Source organism: Panthera uncia, chromosome F2 (assembly GCF_023721935.1).
Source record: "Panthera uncia isolate 11264 chromosome F2, Puncia_PCG_1.0, whole genome shotgun sequence".
In the NCBI taxonomy this organism is placed as follows: domain Eukaryota; kingdom Metazoa; phylum Chordata; class Mammalia; order Carnivora; family Felidae; genus Panthera; species Panthera uncia.
In genome coordinates this window covers 688,829-705,629 of record NC_064812.1, presented here as the reverse complement: position 1 = coordinate 705,629, position 16,801 = coordinate 688,829, and the positions used below count along the sequence as shown (strand labels likewise).

Sequence of the window (16,801 nt, the reverse complement as noted above, 5' to 3'; positions counted from 1 at the left end):
TACAAGGTCACTTTTTGTAAAATTCGCGAAAGTAACATAACCACCTTCGGTTAAAGCTCTCTCCCTCCTGCGACCTGCTCTCAGTCCCTCCCTCCCTGCTGACGGGGCTGCAGGGGCAGTGCTCACGATGTGGAGTTGGGGCTGCTTTTAGTCCGGGCTCCGCGGGAACACTCACTTCCTGGGGTGGTTAAGCTATTGCCGTCATCCTGGTGTAGACATGGCTTCCAGGGACACACCTGCCTCCCTCTGTGCCCCACGTCATGACACTCCGGCCTGATGGAATTGGCTAATGAGCGTCGTCGATTCAAAAAAATACCTAAAGTCACTTCATCACAAAGAAGAGAACCCCAAAGGCCTTGAAATCTTAGGGCTCGTATGTAAGAAAAATCTGACAGAGGGCTCCTCAAATTTAACGGTTCTAAAAATCCGCACAATATTACCCACGAGAGCCATTACCTGAAAGCAACTTTCCTAAGCTATAATAAAAATAACTTTCATCAAACGTGTTAGAAAAGAGACTGAAATGTCTTCTCTCTACATAGAGAGAATGACAGCACGAAAGGGTCGTCGTCTTTTTTTCATATTTTGCTTTAAGTAACCTCTACACCCAGCGTGGGCGGGCCTCCAACTCGCAGCCCCGAGGTCAAGGGTCATCAAGGGTCGTGTGCTCCACTGACTGAGCCCGCCAGACCCCCAAGTGTCGCGATCTCAATAGGCCAGCAGAGGCTACACCCAAAAGCGTGGGGGAGCCGACTGTGCCTTTCCCCGCGGAGGCTGCTGTGCCGTGGCGGCAAACAGCAGCCTCCCCGGTAGTGTGTGCAGCCTACTGACTGCACGGGTGGCCCTAAGGGACCGCGGAGACAGCGCTTCCAGTGGAGATTGATGTCTGATCACATGCTTTCTCCAATCTAGGCTGCAGACAGGTATGCGGGGTGTCTTTGGAAAGCCCCAGGGAACAGTGGCCGGGGGTGCGCACTGGCCAAGTCGTCGTGTCCATCCGTACCAAGCTGCGGAACAAGGGGCCCGTGATGGAGGCCCCACGCAGGGCCAAGTTCAAGTTCCCTGGCCGCCAGAAGATCCACGTCTCCAAGAAGTGAGGCTTTACTGAGTTTAATGCGGACGAATCTGAAGACATGTTGGCTGAAAAGCCGTCCATCCCAGATGGCTATGGGGTCAAATACATCCCTCATCACGGCCCCTTGGACAAATAGCGGGCTCTGCACTCACGAGAACTTCAGACTGCCCGTCCCCATTCATGCCCGCCAATAAATCCTGCTTCCTGTCTGAATAAGCAAAAAGCAAACCAAAAAAAAAAAAAAAACCCCAAAAAGCATAAGGGAAACGTGTTAGAGAAATATTTCGGGAAGACAATTCATGATATTATGTTGATCTTCTTTGTTTTGTGATGTTTGTGCTTTTGGTGAACTCTAAAAATTTACGTAACGTGTTAGGGTTTCTCTTGTCACTCTGTTCACTTAATTTTGCGTATATGATTTTGTCTTCTATTTATTGAAAACAGCACTATGCGGGAAAGAGTTAACACGGCGGGGCTGAGACGGCTCTCCTTCGGAAGATGTGCTCACAGGGTTAGCTGGTGTCTGGGAGCTTCAGTTTCCGGAAGGTTCCTGCGGTTCCCTAAGAGTGGCCCATTGAGCCTAAACTCAACAAATAAATATGGCTTATGGGGAACTCCTGACTTCCTCCTCCTAGACATTAGGAATCGGGGTTTGTGCCAGGCAGAGGGCGCCAACATGACCGGCCCCCTGTGAACAGCCTGGGTGCCGAGTCTCCGGTGAGCATCCCAGTGGACAACATTCCACACATGCTGTCACCGTCTGCCGCTGTGGGAATTGGGAGTGTGTCCTGCGGGGTCTCTGGGAGAGGGTTCTGGAAGCTGTGCTTGTTTGCCTGATTTTGCCACACGTTCCTTTGCTGCTGCTGATTACTACCCGTTCTCTGGAATAAAGCTCAACCACAGGTTCAACAGTCTGTGCCAAATTCTACAAGTCCTCCAAGCAAATCACTGAATCCAGGAGTGGTCCGGAATTCCCGACACAGCTCCCAAATTTGTAGAAGTGTGAGGCCCCCCAAACCTGGATCTACCTGTGTTTCCAACACAGGGTCAGAGAATCCAGGGGGGCAGGAATGGCCCCTAAACTGGAGACGCTGCCAGGCTGGAAGCAGGGGTGGAGGGGACGCTTCCACCGAAGGACAATAAGGGTCCCACTGATCCGGAGGGAAGAGCCATCACCCAGCCACTTTGAGCTCGGGGCTCTGCAGGCCAGGACCAACATTATTCTGATTGTCCTGGGTGTGCAACTGGGGCAGGACACGTGTGGGGACCCCGGTAGGGTTTCCACCTGTGTCAATGGACAACTACTGCAATCTTGACCCAGCAAGGACAGGGACAATCCGAGCTCAAAACGCTGAGAGAAAAAGGCTGGATCGAACCACCAGTAACCAGCTGGATCTGGCCGAAGAACTGACAGCAGGGAGACTGTGGGTGGGGGGTTGCGGAGGACGATGGCCATCATGGCCTTACACCAGGGACAGTGGCAGGGCCGTGGCCGACTCACGGCTTTTGTGCTGTACCCAGCTCAGAGACCACCACCCCGGAGGGGACGCTGTGCTTGTAGGACTTGGGCTCCTGCTATTGCAGTGTGTCCATTCTGCCCGCTTTTCTCAGGACATGACGTTAATCCTGCTTCTACTGAGGGGCAGGGTCCATGTCCCTCCCCTTGAGCCTGGGCAAGACCTTTGTGACCACCTTGACCCACGTAGTCTGGTGGGAATAACACTACGTGACTTCTGGGGCTAGGTCTTAAAACACCACGTGACCGCCTTGTCTTTTGAGGTCACCGTAGAACCCAGGCGCCGTGCTTCCAGGAAGCACGGGGTGCATGGAGAGGCTGTGGGTAGGTATGCCGTCTCACAGGCCCAGATGAGGCCCTGGCCAACAGCCAGCAACAACCACGAAAGATGCGAGAGAGGAAGCCCTCAAGACCACACCTGTCGGTGTCCACGGTGACCACAGGCAGGAAAGATCCCAAGTGCAAACCACCTAGATGAGCCCAGGCAATCCTCTGGATTGCAAGGTCTGGTAATATCATTTGTTGTCATTTGAAGTCACTAAGGTTATGCAGCGAGAGATAAACAGACATGCAAACTCCACACAACCCCTTTTGGAAAGGGTGAGGGTATCTTCATCCTCAGAGGAGAAAGGTGGCCCGTTCTCCGGCTTTGTGGGAGCTGGATGTAAACGAAGGGCATGCTGGGAGCGGGGCCTGTGCACCTTCCTCCTACCACCTCCTCTCGGTGTGTGGCAACCCTTTCGGCTCATCTTCCCACTTTCAAAGTTGGAGCACGGGCTCTGGCTTCCTAAGCACTGCAGGGGAGCTGAGTCATGCCGCTGGAAGGGGGGACACAAGCCTCCTGCTGGGGACCTTGACCACTGGGAAACAGAGACACCTGGAGCAGGAGGTACCTGGGGAGGAAAAGCCCTCATATCTCCCCCCTATAGACACACTGGCAGTTCCCTCCTGTGGGATTGCCACCAGGTGCTGGAATACACCAAGTCAGGATGCGGGGAGAGAGGTGGGGTCAGTAACACTCAGGACTGGCAAGGATTATGTAAAAATGTAACAGTTACTCTTGGTGGGAAGAGAGGGGAAAAGGAACTCTCACGTTTACTCTTCATTCAGAGAATCCGCATTGTGGGATTCTATCCCCATTGCCTAAGCCCCTCGACAGGCACCCACTGCCCACGTGGGGCAGTGGCGGGGATACATCCTGGCAATCAAAAATTAATGAGAGTTCCACAAGATTGTGTGGATTTCATAAGGTGTTGAGTGAAAAACAGAAAAGGGCGTATAAAAGAATCCCATTAAATAGTAATAACCACCACAGATCCAAATGCTACATGACTGTACAACGGCGTGTATCTGTGCTTGATTCACATGTGATCACATTTGAGTGTGGAGAAAAACCTGGAAAGAACTATTTATTACGGTAAGGAAGAGGGCGTGGGGGCAGAGGGGATGCGGACAGAAAGAACTAAGCCAACATGGAGAAGAAAATCTTAAACGCTCTATCAAAGGAGTATGAGCATGTGTGTGTACCGTACAGATTACGTGTCAATTTTTTTTAATGTACAAATGTAAAACCTAAACGGTAAGAAAACACAAAGCGTGTCTCGGCTTGGGAGAACGCATGCCTTTACGGCTGCGGAAGAGCAAGAAAATCAGCGCTGACGGGATGCCGCATCCTGCAGCGGGCGCTGCGCTCTCCCGCCCAACCTCCGAGGAGCCTCCGCGGCCAGGGACTAGCAGGCAGGGCGCAGGCGCGGTCCCCGAAGGTGGGGTGGAGGAGTGGCCGGGGGCGGCAGGTCCCGGCCCTCTGGGACCAGGTGTAGGCTCGTGCGGGAAAGTCCGGGGAGGTCTCGGGCGGGGGGGGGGGGGGGGGTGAGCGTTAAAACCGCCCCCGCGACAAACCCGAAGGGGCGCGGCCGGGGGATCCTTCTCCCTGCCGGTCTCCACCTCTGGCAGCTGTGGGACAGCGCCCCAAAACGCCCGCGGGCACAGCGCTCTGGCACCCGGTCAGCACCGCCCACGACTCCCGCGGCAGGAAGTAGGGCCAGCGGGGCCGCCGGGCACCCTAGTGCTCCGAGGCCGGAAGTGGGGCGTTCGGCCGCCGGAAACCGCCGGCCGCCGGGAGGTCGGAAGTGAGGGTCAGAGGCGCCGGGAACTGTAGTTTTGCGGGAGGCGGAAGCGTGGCTAGCGGCCGGGCGACATGGCGGGCCTGGAGCTGCTGTCGGATCAGGGCTACCGGGTAGACGGACGGCGCGCCGGGGAGCTGCGCAAGATCCAGGCGCGGATGGGCGTGTTCGCGCAGGCCGACGGCTCGGCCTACATCGAGCAAGGCAACACCAAGGCGCTGGCGGTGGTCTACGGGCCGCACGAGGCGAGTGGGCGTGCGCGAGCTGGGCGGGGTGCGAGGGGCCTCCAGGCTGAGCCGAGGATGCCGAGGCGACGGCCGGCGCGCGCCGCGCCCACCCAGCGCATCTTCAGGGCCGCCGCCGCTCGCTCGGCTCCAGAGCCAAAGTCCTGGCAGCGTGGTGCACCGTGGTCCCCGCCTTTCTCACCGGCCTCTCTCCCCTCCGCCCTGCCCTCCTCTTTGCTCTTCCTCCAAGCGCCCCGCGCTCTCCCGCGTTCGTGTCCTCTCTCCGCTCTCTACTCTGACGTCATCCTCCGGGTGACGCCTCCCCGGACCGCCTTCCTCACGTGGCCAGCCCCCTCCCCTACAACCACACACTTCCCTGCCTTCCGGTAATCGGTCGCTTCGGACGGCAGTCTAACTCCGTGAGGACAGGGACTTTATTTTTTTCTTTTCTTTTTATTTTTTAAAACATTTTTTTTAACGTTTATTTATTTTTGAGACAGAGAGACAGAGCATGAACGGGGGAGGGGCAGAGAGAGAGGGAGACAGAATCGGAAGCAGGCTCCAGGCTCTGAGCCATCAGCCCAGAGCCCGACGCGGGGCTCGAACTCACGACGGCGAGATCGTGACCTGAGCTGAAGTCGGACGCTTAACCGACTGAGCCACCCAGGCGCCCCGAAGGGACTTTAAATAAAATCCTGATTTTTTATTGCCTTGTTTCCGTTGCTGGAGAAGGGAAGACCACTGGGGTGGAGACAAACACCGCACGTCTGCAGAGTGGAAAGGCTGCTGGTGGGAGGTGGGGGATTACTCAGAGTGAGATTGAGGGCCTTCTAGGAAGGCAAGAACTCACCGCTTCACAGACCAGGGAAAGTATTTTTGATTTTGTGTCACACGTGATGGGGAAGCTTTGGGAAGGCAGTACCATATGTGAGTGTGTAGAGGAGACAAAGTCAGACTTGCTGCTTGTGAATATACGGGCCCTGGCTACAAATAGAGAATGGGCTGGGAGGGGATGAGGCGAGGATGGAAACGGGGAGACCTGAGGGGGGATGATGGCTCAGAGATGGGCCAAGTGGCCCTCCTGTGGGGCGTTTGAAGGTAAAGTAGCTGTTGAGATGTTGGAAGAAGGAGGAGGGGTGGGAAGGAGCCTGAGGTCCGGGGCCTGCGCTAGAGGAAGGTGCGCGAGCCGGCAGGAGTGAGGCTGGCTCATGTGTCCTTCCTCCCCCAGATCCGGGGCTCCCGGGCTCGAGCCCTGCCTGACAGGGCCCTGGTGAACTGTCAGTATAGTTCTGCGACCTTCAGTACAGGCGAACGCAAGCGGCGACCACATGGGGACCGTAAGTCTTGCGAGATGGGCCTGCAGCTGCGTCAGACCTTCGAGGCAGCCATCCTTACACAGCTGCACCCACGCTCCCAGATTGATATCTATGTGCAGGTGAGCAGGCAGCAGCTATCCGCCTGGGGAGGGAGAGGGATGGGGTGGGGGGTTGGGAGTCCACGGCCGAGAGCCTGATACACCGATGCCGCTGGTGGGCGCGGTTCCTGCAGGTGCTGCAGGCCGACGGTGGGACGTACGCAGCTTGCGTGAATGCAGCCACGCTGGCAGTGCTGGACGCCGGGATACCCATGCGGGACTTCGTGTGCGCCTGCTCGGCTGGCTTTGTGGACAGCACGGCCCTGGCGGACCTCAGCCACGTGGAGGAGGCAGCTGGTGGCCCCCAGCTTGCCCTGGCCCTGCTGCCAGCCTCAGGCCAGCTTGCACTGCTTGAAATGGACGCCAGGCTGCACGAAGACCACCTGGAGCAGGTGCTGGAGGCTGCTGCCCGGGCTGCCCGTGACGTGCACACCCTGCTGGACCGTGTGGTTCGGCAGCATGTACGGGAGGCCTCCATTTTGCTAGGGGACTGAGCGTCTGGCCCCCCGAGCCTGGAATAAAACACACACAGTGCGCTGTACTTTGATCGCCCCATAGCACTTCCACACCCTCCCAGCCTGGCTTGGTACTTGCTCCGGGGGTGGGGGGATGGGGGGGAATAGGGACCATCTCCCACACATGAAATACATACTTCCTGCAACCTCAAGATTCAAACCCTGAAGAAGAAGGTGGGGGGAGTGTGTCCGTGGATGAAGAGCAATTGTGCCAGGCAGGGTTCAAGGCAGCTGAGCATGGCCTGTAATGGCCTGGACTCTGGAGTCTATTTTCACCCCCGCACATCCGAGGCCCTGAGTTCAACAAGGGCTGAGGGAGAATTCAAGCTGGCTCTGGGAACCCACCATGGAGATGTGGGGGCCGTGTCTCACATCGTCTTGACTATGGCTTGGACTGAATGGCCCCTTTCAACCTAGGAGCCCTTTGGGCCTACTTAGTCTCAGGCTCCAAAAGTACAATAGATACATGTTGTCTAACGGGGTCTTCTCTACACACACACACACACACACGCATACGCACGTCCGCACCTGCCTGAGCACTGAACACCAGCCCCTGCAGCTCTCCCCCCAGGGGCTGCTTCTCCCCTAATGTCTCTGGCATCTCTTGATCTGAATAGGAGTGCCCCCCACTTTCTACTCAACATGTCCCAGCTCCTTTGAAACCCATTTTGGCCAACGGTACTATCCGCACCTTCCTCCCTGTGGTCATCTGGCCCTGATGACCTCGGTGCTGGACTCACACTTATTTCACTTCTGCGTTCACCGCCATTTTTGACCGACATCCACAGAAACGAATCAGCCAATGCCTTGGCTTCGCGGTCCACGGAAGCCCTCTTCCTGTCTACCCACCCCAGGCATTCGGACCTGTCACTGCCAGCAGCCTCCGTGCTCTGCGGTTTTCCTCCCTCCCGCCCTAGTCATCCCCTCTCTGGTTCTGCAAATCGGAGCTTTCTCGCTACCCCCGGCCAGCAGCCAGCAGTCTCCACTGCTTTGCTCTCGCGTGGTATACACCTCCTGCTACTTCCCCTGGAGACCGCTCTCCGGCCCGCCCGAGTACCGCTTCCGTTCCGCGCATGCGCGGCGGCGCGTTGGCCTTCGGGAGCGGAAGTGCGTGCGGGCGCGCCAGTTCCCGTCGGGCAGGCGCGAGGCGCCGGGCCCCGGGGCTGCAGCCGGCCGGGGGAGCGCGGTCCCGGAGCCGCCCCTCCCCGCCATGGGCCTCCTGTCGGACCCGGTGCGCCGGCGCGCCCTCGCCCGCCTCGTGCTGCGCCTCAACGCGCCGCTCTGGTAAGGGCGGGGCCCGGGGAACCCGGCGCTGCGGCCGCCGGCGGCCCCTCCGGCCGCTGGCGCCAGTCGCGTCGTCCCCGCCGGCGTCGCTCGGGGCAGCAGGCCCGGGGCTCAGCTCTCCCGTCCGATGTCCCGGGTGCCCGGACTCCAGGGCCAGGTCCCTCACACACGCCCCCGCCACCCCCGGTGCAGAGGTGGAGGCCACGGGCCGCGGTGTCAGAACCCCCTAACGCTCCGGCGGTCTCCTCCGTCCCCTCTCCCTGCAGCGTGCTGAGCTACGTGGCGGGTATCGCCTGGTTCCTGGCGCTGGCTTTTCCGCCCCTGACCCAGCGCACATACATGTCGGAGAACGCCATGGGCTCCACCATGGTGGAGGAGCAGTTTGCGGGCGGAGAGCGTGCCCGAGGCTTCGCCCGAGACTTCGCTGCCCACCGCAGGAAGACGGGGTGAGCGGTAGAGCTGTGGGTCTGGGGGAAACAGTGGTGGTCAAAGTCAGGGCGCTCTTAAAGGTTCTCTTTGTGCCTCCAGGGCTCTGCCAGTGGCCTGGCTGGAGCGGACGATGCGGTCAGTGGGGCTGGAGGTCTACACGCAGAGTTTCTCCCGGAAACTGCCCTTTCCTGATGAGACCCGCGAGCGCTATGTACTGTGGGGGAGAGGATGTGTCTGGGACCAAAAAAGACCTTGAGAGGGTGGCTTGGGACTGGGAAGCTCAGTGGTGCCAGGTCCTGGGGCCCAGGAAATTCCTAGCGGGCATCCTAGGGCGAAAAGGGGAGAGGCTTCAGCACTCTAGGGTGGGGTGGTGCTGAGGCTTCCCCGCCAATACTGCATACAGATGGTGGCCGGTACCAACGTGTATGGCATCCTGCGGGCCCCACGCGCCGCCAGCACCGAATCCCTGGTGCTCACTGTACCCTGCGGCCCCGACTCTACCAACAGCCAGGCTGTGGGGCTGCTGCTGGCGCTTGCTGCCCACTTTCGGGGTGAGGCTCAGGGGCTACTGCTGGCAAGGGAGGGTTCGGCCTCTGTCCCGGGCCTTGCTGACCAGCTTCTGGTCCTCAGGGCAGATTTACTGGGCCAAAGACATCATCTTCCTGGTGACAGAGCAAGACCTTCTGGGCACTGAGGCTTGGCTTGAGGCCTACCACGACACCAACGTCACCGGTGGGTGCTCTTGCCCTGCCCCGCCCCTCTCTCGGGGCCACTGTACGCGCCAGCCCTCCGTCGGCACCTCATTCACCTGCTCCTACAGGCATGCAGTCATCCCCTCTGCAGGGCCGGGCTGGGGCCATCCAGGCAGCCCTGGCCCTGGAGCTCAGTAGCGACGTGGTCACTAGCCTTGATGTGGCCGTGGAGGGGCTCAACGGGCAGCTGCCCAATCTCGATCTGCTCAACCTCTTCCAGACTTTCTGTCAGAAAGGGGGACTGCTGTGTACTCTGCAGGGCAAGGTAAGGGGGCCGCCTGCCTGGGCAGCCTGGGACCTGTGTGGGGGTCATCTGACCTCGTCCCCAAACCCTCTAAGCTGCAGCCCCAGGACTGGACATCGGTAGACGGGCCGCTGCAGGGTCTGCAGACACTCCTGCTCATGACTCTGCAGCAGGCCTCTGGCCGCCCCCATGGCGCTCACGGCCTCTTCCTGCGCTACCGTGTGGAGGCCCTGACCATACGTGGCATCAATAGCTTCCGACAGTATAAGTATGACTTAGTGGCGGTGGGCAAGTAAGTGGCTTCTGGTCCTCCCCTCTTCCTTGCTTAGGGGGGCGAGGGGGTGCTGGGGGGCCCGGCTGGCCCTGACGCTGCCCCACCCCGGCAGGGCCCTGGAGGGCATGTTCCGCAAGCTCAACCACCTTCTGGAGCGCCTGCACCAGTCCTTCTTCTTCTACGTGCTCCCCGCGCTCTCGCGCTTCGTCTCCATCGGCCTCTACATGCCTGCTGCTGGCTTTTTGCTCTTGGTCCTTGGTCTCAAGATATCCTCTGACGGGCGGCCAGCCTCGGGTCCCCTCTGCTCTAAGCTGGGAGAGCCCGTGGTCCTTGGAGTGGGGGAGTGGGATGGGCCCTGGGGCCCCTGCCGGGCAGATCCCATCACAGCTCTTGTCAGGGTCCTTGACTAGACCACGCTCTGGAACTGTGGATGCAGTTGCATGAGGCCGGAGCGGGCCCTCAGGAGGCTGGGGGCGCCTCTGGACCTGGTCCTCCCCTCCCTCCAGCACAGGTGATGGCCCCCCACTCCTGCTGGGGAGGGCTCCTGGGGTTCCGGTGATTGGTCCTGCTGCCACTCAGTCTCCACTGGTGGGGTGTTGGTGAGGATCCTTGGGGCCCCCCTGGCCCTAGGGCCCAGGTCCCAAGTGTCCGCGTGCCCTTGCAGAGCGTGGGGCTGGCCTCGCTTGTGGCTCCCTTGCTGATCTCACAGGCCATGGGCCTGGCCCTCTACGTCCTGCCAGTGCTGGGCCAACACGTGGCTACCCAGCACTTCCCCGTGGCCGAGGCCGAGGCCGTGGTGCTGACGCTGCTGGCCATCTATGCGGCCGGCCTGGCCCTTCCACACAGCGCCCACCGGTGAGCGGCTGGGCCGGCTGGGCGGGGACAGAGGGTCCCCTGGACACACAGGCAGCTGCCTCTGAGCCCCTTGTCTTGCAGGGTGATGAGCGCACAGGCCCCAGACAGAGGCTGGATGGCACTGAAGCTAGTGGCTCTCATCTACCTGGCACTACAGTTGGCCTGCGTTGCCCTCACCAATTTCTCGCTGGGCTTCCTGCTGGCCGCCACCATGGTGCCCGCTGCCGCGCTCACCCACCCCTGTGGGCCCCGGTATGTGCCGGTCGGCCCCCGTCACAGAACTGCACACGAGGTGCCCTGCCCCCAACCCGGGGCCTGTGCTCCTCACCACAGAGCCCAGCCCGACCCTGCCTCTCCCCCCAGGCCGCTGTATGCCGCCCTGCTGGTGCTGACGAGCCCCGCGGCCACTCTCCTGGGGTGCTTGTTCCTCTGGCGGGAGCTGCAGGAGGCCCCGCTGTCGCTGGCCGAAGGCTGGCAGCTCTTCCTGGCGGCACTGGCGCAGGGCGTGCTGGACCACCACACCTACGGCGCCCTGCTCTTTCCGCTCTTGGCTCTGGGCCTCTATCCCTGCTGGCTGCTCTTCTGGAACGTGCTCTTCTGGAAGTGACGTGTGGCTGTCCTGTGGTACAGACCGGGGTGGGGACTCCCCAAGCACCCGGGGTTCTCTTTTGGGAAATAAACAGGTGTTTTGTTTTCAGCTGCTGTTAGGGCTAGTGGCCCACTGTCTGCTGTCCTTTTGGAGCTCCTAGGCACGTGGATAAAAAGCTCTGTCTGAGGGCCTGGCATTCCCACATACCTCCTTCCTGGAGGGCACTGCCCTGGTCCACTTACTGCTGGCAGGAATGAGGGCCCCAGCAGCCACATCAGCCTCCAAGGAGAGCCTCGGATGGACACTGGGCTTGGCATCTGGAAATGGCAGGTGTAGACCCTGCCCTGGCCCCAGCCCCACGAGCATTATGGGAGCTCCCTGTGTATCACGGTGGGAGGCAGGGTGCCGGGTAGGAGGAAATGCTGTGGTGGGTGTGGCTTGGGGCCTGATGGGATCTGAAGTGCCCAGGGACCACACTGCTCTGTCTTCAGCACTGGAGTTGAAGGCGCAAAAGGGCTTGAGCTGGAGCCCTGCAGAAAAGCCCTGGGGCATGGGGAATGGCACCCGCCAAGGCCCGGGAGTGGCCCCGCCCAGCTTCCCTGGAGCCGAACTGGCCCAGGCCAGCCACCCATGAGAGGCAGGGCCAAGGTGGAGCGGTAGAGCCCCACCCGGCATCGTCTAGGAGCAGGCGGGCCACATACGGAGACCCCTGAAAGGAACTGGAATGTCTAGTGTCCATTCTGGAGGGAAGAAAAGCAAAATGTTGCTTTTCAGGGTCACATCAGGTCAAGAGGCATCTCCTCGAGGGCCAAGGCACCCCTGCCAGCACCTGATGTGGTGGCTAGACCAGTCAGCCTCCTACCGGCCTCAGTGTGAAAGGAAGGCAGAGCTGCCCCGCCTGGGGAGTCCGCTCAGGACCCGTGGCCCTTCGGTGTCACACCCAGAACGGTGGGTCTGGGAGGAAGCTCTAGCCCCCAGACCCAGCCCTCTGTGGGTCACTGCTGGCTCTCTGCTGAGGGGGCCACGTGCTCTCTGTCCAGCATTGTTGGGGGTGGGGGTGCAGCATGGGCGATGGAGACCCCACTGGGGCCAGCAGCCTGTCTTTGCCCACTGTTCCCAAGTCCGGCTGGAACCTCTGGTCCCTTCAGTGTTGAACAAACTGTTCTGCCCCGCCTCCCCCGGGGCTGGGAAGAGACTCGCAGCCCCCAGCCTCCCAGCGTGCCTCCCAGGCTGGCTTCTGTCAACCCTGTGCTTGGATAAGTCACAGGACAAGAGTCCTCCTGTCTTCTAAGACGCACAAAAACCTCTGTTTTGCCTTGGTCTGTTGTCTCTCTCTTTGTGAGCTAGTATCCCTTCCAAAGGATTCCAGAATCCCTCCCAAGCCTTTTCCCTAGGCTTTGGCCTTGATCAGTCACTTAAAGCACAAATCATGAAAATCTATTAAATCATGGAACACGCAAGTGGGGGCAGAAGCACAGAGATCATCTCAACTGTATTCTGAACTTGTGCAGAACTCTTTGTACAAAAAATTCTGAGACCGTGGGAATGACAGAGTTGGTTTGTCAGGAAAGCAGGATTTCTATTCCGATTTTCAGCAATGTCACTTGTACAATACATTTCTTAAAACTAGGAAATGTTAGGCTGTGGAAATGTAGGTCAGGGGTAGAGCGGTGAGTATAGGTCATACATAAATGCTCTACTTGATGGGGTGGTAGGGCCTGTACCTTGAACCCAGTATCTGTTCTCTGGAGTCATACAGCCCAATTTTGAATCCTGTGCTTTGAGGTGTGGCCACGTGACTATGCTGTGGCCAGCAGGATAAACAAGAAGCTTCCAGGGTGAACCCCAAGCAAAGACCTCACCCAGAGAGACTGGCCCTCCGAGCCCCATCCTTTCTCTTGCCCACAGGGATGTGGAACTGATGGTTGGAACGTGAATTGTGTCTAGGACATGAGGTCCAGCCCGTGTCGAGAATGGATGGAGAGGAGCAGGGACTCCCTGGGCTTCACACAGCCCTGGGTTGCTAAACTGGGCTTCATCTACTAGAAAGGGAAACAGACTTGTACCGTGTGTAAGCCACTGTCATTTGGAGTTTTCTGACACTCAGATCTAGTTCCAACCAATACAAGAGGGACCATTGCTGAGCCCAGCTCACGTGAGGACTCGAGGGTGTCCGCTGGGTGAGTTTGGGAGTATTTCACTATTGTGTTGATAATCAGTACTTAATAGTACATACTCCTTTGTTGCTTGCTTTCTAGGCCCCAGAACAGAAGTGTCATGGGAGGCAGGAACACTGTCTTATTTCCTGCTACTTTTCCAGCTCAGGGCCAGATACACAGTAGAATGTTCATCTGTATTTGTTGAATGAAGGGAAATCGGAGGGAGACGACCTGGAGGGCCAGAAGGAGGCTCCAGGGGGCAGACCTGACAGCTTCCGCAGGGGCTAGAGGATCGCCTGTGTTGGGAGGTGGGGTGAGCACAGGAAGGTGAGGTGAAGGCCCCAGCCAGCAGGCCACCCTCCACCCACCTAACACCCAGCAGCCTCCCCACAACCGGGCTCCGTGCGGATGCTCTACTTGGCCCTGGGACGCCTCTAGCAACTCGCCTCGGTGTCCCAGACTTCCTGTGCTCTTCTCAAGCCATTTGCCTGGTTACCCCCACTCCCCCCGAGGCTCCGATGTAGACAACTTGGGGACTGCTCTGGACACCATTATCCAAAACTGCTTCTGCAAGCCCCAGCTGCCTTCATACCCCCACTCAGGTCCTGTCTCCTGCTTCCTGCCAGGCCCCAGTGTGTCACCTCTGCCTCCTGAGTGTGTGATGGTCACCTCTAAGTCACAGTATTCAACCTGAACACCTCCCACCCCACATACACCTTCTCCCCTAGCACGCTCACCCAGGCCTGGACCCAGGGTCAACCTAGTCTCTCTTCAGGGGATGCCCGTCACCCCCAGGATAGAACCAAACTCCCCACCTTGGTCTCCAAGGCCTGTGCTTGCTCCTTTTCAACATTGTCCTTGCCCCAAAAAGCAACCTGTACCCTACTTCTCTCCTTCCAGCCCCTGACACCATTAATCTACTTTCTAATTCCAGACTTGCCTAATCTGCACTTTAATATGAATGCCCTCATACATAGGTGTCACAACTTCCTTTTTATGGCCAAATAATGTTCCATGTAATGGACATGCCACACTCTACCCGTTTATCAGTTGATGGACATGTGGATTATTTCCTCTTTTTGGCTGTTATGAACAATGTGCCTATCAACGGTCATGAACAAGTTTTTGCGTGGACATATGTTCTCTCTTGGGCATACACCTAGAAGTGGAATTTGGACCTCTACATTTTCTTCTTAGCACTGCTTTTGATACATCCCGTATGTTTTGTTTTCATTCACCTCATTTTCTAATTTTTCCTGTGATTTCTTTAACTGGTTATTTAGCAATATGTTAGGGGAGCTTGAGTGGCTCGGTTGAGTATTCGACTTTGGCTCAGGTCATGATCTCACAGTTTGTAGGTATGAGCCCCACATCAGGCTCACTGCTCTCAGTGCAGAGCCCTCTTTGGATCCTCTGTCCCCCCCCCCCAAATAAATAAAACATTAAAAGTAATATGTTATCTAACTTTCACATATTTATGAATTCCCCAAATTTCTGTTATTGACTTTTAATTTCATTCTGTTGTGGTGAGAAAATGTATTTTGTATCATTTTACTACTTTTAGATTTACTGGGTAGCTCAGTTGGTTAAGCACCTGATCTTGATTTAGGCTCAGGTCATAATCTCAGGCTTCCTGACATGAAGTCCTGTGTCGGGCTCTGTGCTGACATAGCGGACCCTGCTTGGGATTCTCTCTCTCCCTCCCTCTCTGCCCCTTCCCTGCTCATTCTCTCTCTCTCAAAATAAACATTAAAAAATTAGTGAGACTGTTTTTATTTTCTAACATATGGTCTGTCCTGAAGAATGTTTCATATGCACTTGAGAGGAATATGTACTCTTCTGCTGGAAGAGTGGTTCATTGATGTTTAAGTCTAGTCGGCATTGTTCAGTTTTTCAACTCTTCTTTCTTTGCTGAACTTCTGTCTAGTTCTATCCATTACTAAAAGTGGAATATTGAAGTCTCCAATTATTATTGTTAAATTGCCTACTTCTCCTTTCCATTCTGTCAACTTTTGCTTCATGTATTTCGGGGCGCTGTTAGGCAAACATATCTTTACAATTGTTAGGTCTTCTTGAGGAGTTGGTCCTTTTTTCATTATGAAATGTCCTTCTTTAATTCTAGTATCAATTTTTGTCTTAAAGTCTATACTATTTGATATTAGTATAGCCACTCCAGCTCTCTCTTGATTACTGTTGGTATGGTATATCTTTTTCCACATTTTTACTTTCTACTTGTGTCTTTGATTCTAAAGTTTGTTTCTTGGGGTGCCTGGGTGGCTCAGTTGGTTAAGCATCTGACTCTTGATTTCAGCTCAGGTCTTGATCTCACAGTCATGAGTTCAAGCCCCGCATTGGGCTCTGTGCTGGGCACAAAGCCTACTTAAAATAATAATAATAATAATAATAATAACAATAACAATAATAAATAATAGAGTTTGTTTCTTACAGGGGTGCCTGGGTGGCTCAGTCAGTTAAGCATCCAACTCTTGATTTCAGCTCAGGACATGATTTCATGGTTCATGAGATCGAGCCCCGAGTCCAGCTCCATGCTGACAGCATGGAGCCTGCTCAGGATTCTCTCTCTCCCTCTTTCTCTACCCCTCCTGCTCCAGTGCATGCGTATGTGCACACTCTCTCTTAAATTAAAAAGAAATAAAGGTTGTTTCTTACAGACACCATAGAGTTGTGTGTGTGTGTTTAAAATCTATTATGACAATCTCTGCCTTGAAATTGGAGACTTTAATCCATTTACATTTATTATTTTTTTAAGATTGTATTTTTAGGTAAACTCTACACCCAGGGTGGGTCTCCAACCCACAATCCCAAGATCAAGAGTCGCATACTGCCACCAACTGAGCCTCCCGGGTGCCCCTGGTAGGTTTACTCTTTCAGCACTTGGAATATGTCATTCTACTGCCTTTTGACCTCCATGGTTTCTGATGTGAAATAGGTAATTTTATTGGGGATCACTTGTATGTGATGAATCACTTCTCTTTTGCTGCTCTCAAGAGTCTTTTTCTTTGGCTTTCAACAATTTATGATGTGTCTAAGTATGGATCCTTTTTAGTTTATCCTACTTAGAGTTCACTGAACTTCCTAGATGTGCAGATTCATGTTTTTCATCAAATTCAGGAACTTTTCAGGCATTATTTTTTCAGATATTCTTTCTGCCCCTTTCTCTTCTCTGTTCCTGAGAATTATGCATAGGTTGGTATGCTTACTGGTGTCCTACAGGCCTTTCATTTTTAATGTTGTGATTTTAGAAATCAGATGCCAGGTTTTGTTGTTGCTGCTTGTAGTAGTTGAACTCGTGTAGTAGTTTTTCTGCACCTGTTCTGTCTAGTCTGT

General features: G+C 56.2%; 2 protein-coding genes and 1 pseudogene across 2 annotated transcripts; all 3 read left to right on the top strand.

Annotated features, from left to right (window-relative positions):
- Positions 1-744: 744 nt before the first annotated feature.
- LOC125924982 (uncharacterized) lies at positions 745-866 on the top strand (annotated as a pseudogene).
- Positions 867-4,459: 3,593 nt separating this feature from the next.
- Positions 4,460-6,893, top strand: EXOSC4 (exosome component 4). Its single transcript, XM_049632769.1, has 3 exons — positions 4,460-4,959; positions 6,167-6,373; positions 6,487-6,893. The coding sequence occupies exons 1-3, from the start codon at positions 4,789-4,791 to the stop codon at positions 6,844-6,846; spliced, it is 738 nt and encodes a 245-aa protein (XP_049488726.1). The 5' UTR covers positions 4,460-4,788; the 3' UTR covers positions 6,847-6,893.
- A 1,089-nt stretch (positions 6,894-7,982) lies between these two features.
- GPAA1 (glycosylphosphatidylinositol anchor attachment 1) lies at positions 7,983-11,402 on the top strand. The gene is made up of 12 exons (XM_049632761.1): positions 7,983-8,151; positions 8,418-8,597; positions 8,680-8,791; positions 8,984-9,131; positions 9,211-9,312; positions 9,401-9,597; positions 9,672-9,868; positions 9,963-10,116; positions 10,266-10,361; positions 10,515-10,705; positions 10,787-10,957; positions 11,069-11,402. Exons 1-12 carry the CDS (start codon positions 8,078-8,080, stop codon positions 11,310-11,312), a joined length of 1,866 nt encoding a protein of 621 aa, XP_049488718.1. The 5' UTR covers positions 7,983-8,077; the 3' UTR covers positions 11,313-11,402.
- Positions 11,403-16,801: the final 5,399 nt, after the last annotated feature.

What these genes read in the sequence shown, in the direction of transcription:
- EXOSC4 (XM_049632769.1), top strand. Translation starts at nt 4,789, where the DNA reads ATGGCGGGCCTGGAGCTGCTGTCGGATCAGGGCTACCGGGTAGACGGA. An exon ending in TGGTCTACGGGCCGCACGAG is followed by an intron (nt 4,960 to 6,166) that starts GCGAGTGGGCGT and finishes TTCCTCCCCCAG; the next exon opens with ATCCGGGGCTCCCGGGCTCG. An exon ending in AGATTGATATCTATGTGCAG is followed by an intron (nt 6,374 to 6,486) that starts GTGAGCAGGCAG and finishes CGGTTCCTGCAG; the next exon opens with GTGCTGCAGGCCGACGGTGG.
- GPAA1 (XM_049632761.1), top strand. Translation starts at nt 8,078, where the DNA reads ATGGGCCTCCTGTCGGACCCGGTGCGCCGGCGCGCCCTCGCCCGCCTC. An exon ending in GCTTGCTGCCCACTTTCGGG is followed by an intron (nt 9,132 to 9,210) that starts GTGAGGCTCAGG and finishes TCTGGTCCTCAG; the next exon opens with GGCAGATTTACTGGGCCAAA. An exon ending in CCACGACACCAACGTCACCG is followed by an intron (nt 9,313 to 9,400) that starts GTGGGTGCTCTT and finishes CTGCTCCTACAG; the next exon opens with GCATGCAGTCATCCCCTCTG.